The sequence below is a fragment of the Crocuta crocuta genome, unplaced genomic scaffold, assembly GCF_008692635.1.
Source record: "Crocuta crocuta isolate KB4526 unplaced genomic scaffold, BGI_CrCroc_1.0 scaffold32, whole genome shotgun sequence".
In the NCBI taxonomy this organism is placed as follows: domain Eukaryota; kingdom Metazoa; phylum Chordata; class Mammalia; order Carnivora; family Hyaenidae; genus Crocuta; species Crocuta crocuta.
In genome coordinates this window covers 891538-900151 of record NW_027529424.1, presented here as the reverse complement: position 1 = coordinate 900151, position 8614 = coordinate 891538, and the positions used below count along the sequence as shown (strand labels likewise).

General features: G+C 49.0%; 1 protein-coding gene across 7 annotated transcripts; it reads left to right on the top strand.

The window, feature by feature from the left end:
- Positions 1 to 3025: 3025 nt before the first annotated feature.
- RPP38 (ribonuclease P/MRP subunit p38) lies at positions 3026 to 7818 on the top strand. 7 transcript variants are annotated; one of them, XM_077758438.1, is made up of 4 exons: positions 3026 to 3131; positions 3896 to 4296; positions 4776 to 4990; positions 6880 to 7818. In XM_077758438.1, exon 4 carries the CDS (start codon positions 6891 to 6893, stop codon positions 7731 to 7733), a length of 843 nt encoding a protein of 280 aa, XP_077614564.1. In that variant the 5' UTR covers positions 3026 to 3131; positions 3896 to 4296; positions 4776 to 4990; positions 6880 to 6890; the 3' UTR covers positions 7734 to 7818. The 7 variants fall into 7 exon arrangements, with proteins under 7 accessions (XP_077614564.1, XP_077614567.1, XP_077614568.1 ...); XM_077758436.1 differs by having other exon boundaries at positions 3126 to 3193; XM_077758437.1 differs by lacking the exon at positions 3026 to 3131 and adding an exon at positions 3247 to 3263.
- The last annotated feature ends 796 nt before the right edge of the window (positions 7819 to 8614 follow it).

Genomic DNA, 8614 nt, shown 5'->3' with positions numbered 1-8614 from the left:
ATAGGATAGCTCTCTGCCAAGTTCCCCTGATGACCTTGCTTGTCTCCATCTAGCCATGTAGGTGAGGCCTGACTGAATTGGCAGAATGCCTGAGATTTCTTCCGGAGCGAGGGTCCCTATCTTGTGGAAGACTCCCACAAAGGTGCTTCTCTTTGGGGCGCCTGGGTGGCTCAGTTGGTTAAATATTTGACTTCAGCTCAGGTCATGATCTCACAGATTGTGCGTTTGAGCCCCGCATCAGGCTCTGTGCTGACAGCTCAGAGCCTGGAGCCTGCTTCGGATTCTGTGTCTCCCTCTCTCTCTGACCGTCCCCCACTTGTTCTCCCTCTCTCTTTTTCTCTCAAAAATAAGTAAACATTTAAAAAAAATTTTTAAAAAAGGCGTTTCTCTTCCATTTGTCTAGTTTTAATGGAGACTAATGCTTTTCACCTTGCCTCCCGCCCCCTCTGCTTACGGTATATACAGCTTCAGGTTTCTGTGTAAGTCTGTGAAACTGCTCAGCTGAAGTTTAAAGTTGGCATGTCACTGCAGAGTGACCCATCACTCGTGACACCTATAGTTATTGATCTCTGGGCCTAGGGATGTTGTCTCCTGGGCCTAGGGATGCAGGGAACTGATATGCTGATCTTGCTTTTACTGTCTTAGAGGTATAATAAATGGTCTAAATCCAATTAGATTCTTTTTCTCCTTACCGGCTTAATCGATGCATATTGGCACTGTCACCACTCTGTTGCTTAGAGATTGCTTAATGGCTTGAAACGTGAAATGCCTCAGGTTTACACTGCCTACACAGAGGGCTAATGACATGACTTATCACCAAGTCCCTTAAACCACTCTTACATCATGACAGGCATATAAATTTACCACTAGTCCAATTCTGGAATTAATGTAAAAAGTAAACCGTATTATTCAAAGACCAAATTGAGGTTTTACAGGCCAAAATAACTGTAACAGCTGTCGTTAAAAGGTTATATATACAGGGGCACCTGGATGGCTCAGTCCGTTAAGCATCTGACTTAGGCTCAGGTCATGATCTCACACAGTTTGTGGGTTTGAGCTCTGTGACAGGCTCTATGCTGATAGCTCAGAGCCTGGAGTCTGTTTCTGTGTCTGCTTGTCTCCCTCTCTGCCCCTCCCCCACTCATGCTCTGTCTCCCAAAAATAAACATTAAAAAAAAGGTTATATATACATATGTTCATATATATACACATACGCCACATGAGTTAAAGTGATAATTTGAAGACTATGTGAAAACCATTAAAAAATGTTTTATGGAAAGAAAGTCAGAATACAAAATATAATCTGTATTATTTCACAATTTGAATGCATGCAGAAATGTGAAACAACTTAGAAAGAGACACTGAAAGGAAATGTGTGTTGAAGTAATTGGGTCATGGGAGAAGCGTTTGGGTTTTTTTCTTGCAATGTTTGTGTGATCCAACTGAGAGAAATTCTTTGAAGTGCAGTCATTCATTTTACCAAAATTCTTGTGGAAGTTATACTGGTAGTCTCAACATAAAACACAAACACTAAAGTCATAGAGGCTACTGTTAAGTTTTATTAACTCTTAAATCAGATTGTCCCTATATTCATCACAGTTACACTTATCCAGCACTTTCTACGTGCCAGGGACTGTGCTAATCACCTTACAGAGATGATCTCTTCTAATAAGCGCCCCTGGTACTATTTTTATCACTTCATGGAGAGGGTTAATTAGCTTGCTTTAGGAGTCAGATGCCTGGTCAGGGATGAAGTTAGGATTTCAGTCCAGACAGCGTGCCTCCAGAGTCATGGGGGCGGGGGGTGGTAAGTGGTAGGTAATCCTCATGGAGCGAATGCAAACGGAGAAGATGCTACAAATCTATCTATACAATCTGGAACCTTAGGGGGACAAAAATTTATGCACATTTCCTTCCCATTACTCTAGCATTTCAATTAGGTATGTGCGTCTGCATTTCTCTTACAGCTTAAAAGCTAGAGATCTGAGACTACTTTAAAACTGGATGTTTGCAGTTCATCGTGAACCACTCAGATTCATTTTATGAAACAAAAGCCTGTTGTTACACTCAAACTCATTGTAACTTCATTCTTTTTAATCTGTTTAATTATGATTTTTTAAAAAAATCACATTGCACTTTAACCCTGTGTCACCTGCAATAAACTTTGACCCAAGGGAACACTGTTTGTTTTGTTTACTTTATGGCCAGTTAGGTACTATGCAGGTGATTAAAACTGAAAATGTAGGAAATAGATCCAAAAAAATGGAAAATAAAACGAGCAGCGAAGAGACCGTGACTGAGAAAAATTTTGAGAAAGACTGAAAGAGGAAAAGTAAGGGGGGAGCTAAATTGAGCTGGAAAAGAGAAAGGAATGGGGTGGGGAGGGAGCAGGCTCCTTAGTTTTCTCTTTCTTCTTCTAAGAGAAGCAACCTACTTTCTTCTAAGTTCTCGGCACAGGTAAATCAACAGATTCAGACGCCTGACCTTGCAAATGTCCTTCGGCTGTTTTGCAGTTGTCTCCGCCTTCCTAGCGACTCCATTCAGAACCGTTAGTTTCCCCGGGTCGGGGAGCTACAGCAGACGTTTGGAGGACTTTTCGGAGCCGCTGTCGCAGAACGCAAAGACGTCTTGACACTTTTCTCTCAGGGGGCTCAAGATTGCCTACACTGTGGCCGGTAAGCACTCTTTTCTTTTTCTAAAATCGCAAACCATCCCTCATACCCCGTTTATCTTGAATTTTCCCGGTACTGGGGATGCGACAGAGATGGGGACTCTAGGAGAAGGACCAGGGTTTTGCGTCCCCTTAGGGGAGCCAAATACAGAAAAGCGAGAAGAGAGGCACAGCCAACACCGCCAGGCTCTGAAAGGTAGAAACTGGGTTAAGAGGGCGTGGGCGACGAGTGAGAAAACCAGCCTTCGGGCGACTACTACCGAAGATCGGAGAGCCCCCAGACCTAGCCTCGCGGACGGTGAGCGGCGGGTTACCACGGCAACGTTGAGGTCTCGCGAGACAGACATTGCGCCTGCGCACTGCCGCTATAGGACACTGTCCTGAGCTTCCCAGCTACGCTCCCAAACTCAGGCTCTTTGTAGTTCCGGCCTCGCGACGCTGTGGGCTGACTCTCCCCACGGTGAGCGACAAGGCGGGATGATGAGATGTGAAGCTCCCAGAGCGTTTGGAAGGCGGGGCCAGGTAGGGCGAGGGCTCTGCGCACGCGCGTCGCGACGCACGTGGAGGCGGTGCTGTCGCGGTCCGGCAAGGGGTATGCAGAGGGACTGGGGGGTCGCGCCGCGTGGGATCCGGCCTGGGACGCGGCGNCCCGGACCGGCGTACTTTCCTGCCTCCCGCCGCTGGCTTCCTCCCCTCTGTCCTTGAGTTGAGCGTCTGTAGGTACGAGAGATAGGAAGACAAAGCCCCCCCTGGTCCTTCAGTGCTCCGCGGCCGAGAAGCGGGGACGGACCTCAGGGTAACCACGGTTGCGTAGGCCAAGTCCTGAGGAAGGACGGTACTAGATACGGGGGCGGCGTGCACAGGGAGGGGGGTGGCTCTGGGACAGGAATGCAGCCCCCGGAACTGGGGCTGACCTCCCCTCTGCTACCGGATCTGGAGGCCAGAAGGCATTTCGGAGTCCTTCCTCTGCTTCTCTCCGGGTTGATGACACTAAGCCGGGTGGATTCTAGCTCCTAACAGTTTCATCTAGGATGCGTCTCAGTGCCTTCCCCTCCGCGGCGACTCCAGTGCAGGCCACCGTCAGGTCTCCTCTGAGAACCCCTTTGCCCGTTCCACTCTTGGCAGAGGCCTCCACCCGGCCGGGGATCCGTGGAGATCTGGCTGCGTTGCTTTTCTGTTTTTTTTTTTTGTTTTTTTTTTTAATGTTTTTTTATTTATTTCTAGGAGAGAGAGAGAGAGAGAGACAGCGTGAGCAGGGGAGGGCCAGAGAGAGAGGGAGTCACAGACTCTGAAACAGGCTCCAGGCTCTGAGCTGGCAGTCAGCACAGAGCCCGACGCAGGGCTCGAACCCACGAACCGCGAGATCATGACCTAAGCGGAAGTCGGACGCTTAACCGACTAAGCCACCCAGGCGCCCCTGCTGCGTTGCTTTTCTAATAACGCCACTCTTCTGCTCTAAACGTTACGGTCGCTTCCCATGACAAGGCTTGCAAGGACTTTCACCCACCGGTCTTTGCCGACTTTTGCTGTTACCTCACCATCTCTAGCAGCTCTGCCCCAGCGACACTGAACTTACTTCTTTTCCGTGAATGTGTCCCCTTGGAACTTCCTACTTCCTTTGGCAGGTATTCTTCAGATGTAGGTTAAAAGCTCACTTTCTCAGGGACCTCCTTGCTGACCCCCTCAAGGAAGCCAGGCTTCTGCTGTTTCCTTAGTATCCTGTAGTTCCTGGATTTCAGTGTGCACAGGTTCTTATTTTATTACCTGCTGGTATGGCTTTTTCACGGATTCTAAGTTCAGTGAGGTCAGTAACGGTTTCTACTTGATACTTTATGGCCCCGTGCGCTGTGGATAATCCAGAAAGACTCGAGGAAAGAACGGTGGTAGTGGGGCCGAAGGTGGGAGTATTGCAGGCAGAGGGAATAGTGTGCACGAAGGTGTGCAGCTGAGAAACTGGTGGCCTCGTTCAATAGTCAGTGGTTCCGCGGCCGGCTGTGATGGTGCGTGGTGGGGCTCGTAGGTGAAAGAGGCTGGTGGGGAGACTGGGGCCAGAGTGGGGAGGGCCTTGGGTGTCACCTTAAAGGGTTTGCACTTGATCTTCTAGGTCATGGATGCCTCTAAGACATAGTGCAAAAGGCACCTCGGCAAGGCCGTCCTGTGTTTCTCATCCGAAACGGTTGCTTCTCATCAGTCACTGCTTTGTTTTCTGGATTGTGTGACGTAAGACTGCTTGACGGAACTACTTGGCTCTCGTCTTCCCGGCTACGTTCTGAAGACGGGTTCACGCCTGCCCTGCCCTCCCCTCCCGGGCACACAACTGTAAGTATCTACTGAAGGATTTAAGTATTCCATGCTGTTCGAATACTGAGGCCCGCGGATGGACTGGCAGTTTGGCAAGAGCTCTGTTAGATCAGATCTGTCTTGCTTGTGCGTCTTCCTGGCCACTTCAAGGTGACGCCCGCCTCGCCCGGTCCCCACTTCCCGATTCGCAGAGCTTGAGGGGACCGCGGGGAGAATGCAGGACGAGGAGGGCGGTGCGGTGCGGAGGGGCTGCGTGAAGGAACGGCTTCTGCCGCGGGCACCGAGGCGCCGGCAGCACTGGCACGAACGGGGCCTCACCTTGCCCAAAGGAGCTGAATTTTGGATTTCGGTTAGGAGGTGACTCAGGAGGAGCCGTGGAGAGCAGTGGAGGTCAGGAGGCCATTTCCAAAGGCCGTCCAGTGTAACACAGCCCTGCGCCAGCAGCTCGTGACCCGGTTCCGTAGCAGCTTTTTACAAGTACAGGTGCCCGGCTCCCAGTCCCAGGAATCCCGGTTCAGCACGCTCGGTATAAGGACCAAACCATCTGTATGTTTTAAAAGGCAAAGGGTTATGTTTGAGGTGCAGCCAGGATTGAAGAGCATAAAATGGGGGCCCGGAAAACCTTTGGGCGAGGCACTTAAAGCCAAGGCTGTTTTCTTACCCACACGTTGGGTAATCATATAGGAGTTTTGTGAGAATCCAGTAGCACACGGAGAAGGTGCCTTCTCAGTTCTGACACACTCCACCATCAGTAGCAGCCAGCCTGGGTGAGGGGAAGTTTAACTGGAGAGAACTTAATTCTTAATTGTGCAGGGGGCATTTTGGGGAAGGCAGGCCTCGGTGGGATACATGATCTGGACCCGGACCGAGGGGCTGTCTGGGAAGGAGAACATCTGGTTACCTGAAAATAGGGACCTTTCCGGATGCCAGACTTGTCGGGGGCTGGCTTGTGTAACCTCCTTCAGTTCTGCCACGCAGGTCACCATGGTTCTTAGCTGAGCCCCGGGAAGAAGTGAAGCCTAAAAGCGAGGGAAGAGAAATGCACTTGCTCTGGGAAGGACCGGGACGTGCTCCCCACATCAGCGCTTACAACATTTTCCCAAGGAGGAGGCTTCCTGTTTTTCTTTAGCGGATTAGTACTTTTAAGTTTCATTACAAAATCCCCGTGGTTTTCAATAGACTGCCAGCCAGAGCAGCAGTCCGCTTGGGAGAACCAGGAAGGGGGACATCCGCGGAGTCTGTACGAGATGTTCAGGGAAGGACACACAAGCAGCTTAGGGTCTGGGGAGGGAGGGAGGGCGGCTTACAAAGCGCACAGAACGAAAATCTCATTTGAATTTTTAATCGTGTGCATAGATCACTATTGCAGTTCTTAAAACTCACACCTGGCTGGTAGTCATGAATGGCGGAGGCTTCTGGGCCCTCCCGGTGAGCTCTGTGCACGTGGACTTGGCGCCCTGCTGAACCCCAGGGACTGGAACACCACCTGCTCACTGGAGGGGCTGGGGGGTGGGGGGAGTTTTGTTGAATGGAAGCCTAACTGGACAGCGTCTCAGAAAACGTCAGCAGAATTGTAAGATTAATACCACACAGTCACTAAAGGAATAATCATGAACAGGTAGAAACATGGAACGTTTTTAATAAAGGAAATAAATAGAATTTCATGGTGATTGCAGTAATGCAAAAACATGTGTATGTTGCCTGTATATGAGGAAAGACATAATCATGAAAAAATGGGGAAAAGAAATGCCTTAGTTGTAAAAGGGGCCCGGTATATGGTCACTTGGAGAGTTCTGTAGAATGAGGCTTGCTACGGCCCATCGAGAATCAGGAGTACAGACAAGGTAGTCTTGTGACATGCACCGCTAGTAACACGAGTTTTCCTTTGTCATTTGCTTCTCCCCGAGGGATTTTCCGAATGGCTGCGGCTCCTCAAGCACCGGGGAGGGGCTCTGTTCGGAGGACGAGGCCTTTAACTGTGAAGACCTCGCTGACCAACCCTTATACCATCTGTTGGAGCGCTCTAGACAGAGAAGACATGCACTTCATACTACAGACGCTTGAAGACAGGTTTCAGTCTCTTGGGCTTCGGAAGATTGAGGAGAAGAAAAAGAAAAAGCAGTTTTTAAAAAAACAAAGCCCAGACCAGCATAGCACAGAGGTTGAGAATAGCGAGGACCCGAAGGAGAAACCACCAGAAGGTAGTGAGCAGGGGTCGGGGTGGACCCCTCCTGACGTCAGGAAGCAGCTCGCCATTGGCGTTAACGAGGTCACCCGAGCTCTGGAAAGGGACGGGCTGCAGCTGGTGCTGGTGTGCAAGTCGGCCAAGCCCGCCCGCATCACCTCGCACCTGATTCAGTTAAGTCTGAGCCGATCTGTCCCCGCTTGTCAGGTTCCCCGGCTCAGTGAGAGGCTCGCACCGGTCATTGGCTTAAAGTGTGTCCTGGCCTTGGGGTTCAGAAAGACCACCACGGCCTTTGTTGCTGAAGTCAGAGCCATAATTCCCCGAGTACCCAGCTTACACGTGCCCTGGCTTCAAGGCAGACCTGAGGACTCGGGGGAAAATTTAGACACTGCGTCCTTGGAAAGCCTAGACAGAGAGGTTTTGGAAACGTCCTTTGAAGACCTCTCTAAACATAAAAGAAAGCTCGTTGAAGGTCAGCAGGCTGTGGTGTTACAACCCCTTAAAATAAAGAAACTGATTCCAAACCCCAATAAGATAAGGAAGCCACCCAAAGGTAAAAAAACGACTTCAAAGTAATCGTGTATAAACTTGTCATTCTGTACAGTTGTAAGATGACACTTTACAAAGAAGCCTTGGAACTAATAAAATGCGTTAATTTTTATGTATATCCTGGAATACTTTTAGCAACATCCATTTCATATGTGTTGTAAGACTCTGTAGAGCTGGATGGGCTGACGCTTAAAAACAGTGCAGAAAATATTCAGAAGTATGAATATCATAGCAAAAGTTTATTGCAACTAATGTCCATGCCTGTATAAATTCGCCTTCTAAAAGGCTGGTACCAGTGCTTGTAAGAAAGAAAATTTGCGTCCCGCAACACTTGACATCTTCCTGTCAAACTTGGAAAAGGTGCCACAGTAAAGAGGTTCTGGTTAGTGGTGCCGGTGAAACCGGGGTGCCGGATGCAGATGCGTCATCAGCTTGAAAAGAAAGATACTAAAAAAAATTTTTTTTTTAACTTCCTGTTGACTTAACTTTGTAGGTAGGCAATGCATGAGCTTGGGAGAAAGGCTTACTGTTTATAGAAAAAGCCAGGCACAGTATTGTGAATGGCTGAAACTCACCCCTTTATTTACGTGGTTAACTTACTTTCTTGGAAATGTAATGTGGGTAAAAAGTAGGCCGGTAATTAGCTGAAATAAGGCAGGAAGAGAATTAAAAAGTAAACCGATGGGGCGCCTGCCTGGGTGGTTCAGTTGCTTAAGCGTCAGACGTCAGCTCAGGTCATGATCTCATGGTTCATGTGTTCAAGCCCTGTGTCGGGTTCTCTGCTGTCAGTGTGGAGCCGCCTTGGGATCCTCTGTCCTCCCTCTCTGCCCGTTCACACTCTCTCTCTCTCAAAAATAAACATTAAAAAAAATTTAGTCCTGATAACTTTATAAACACAAATGATTTTA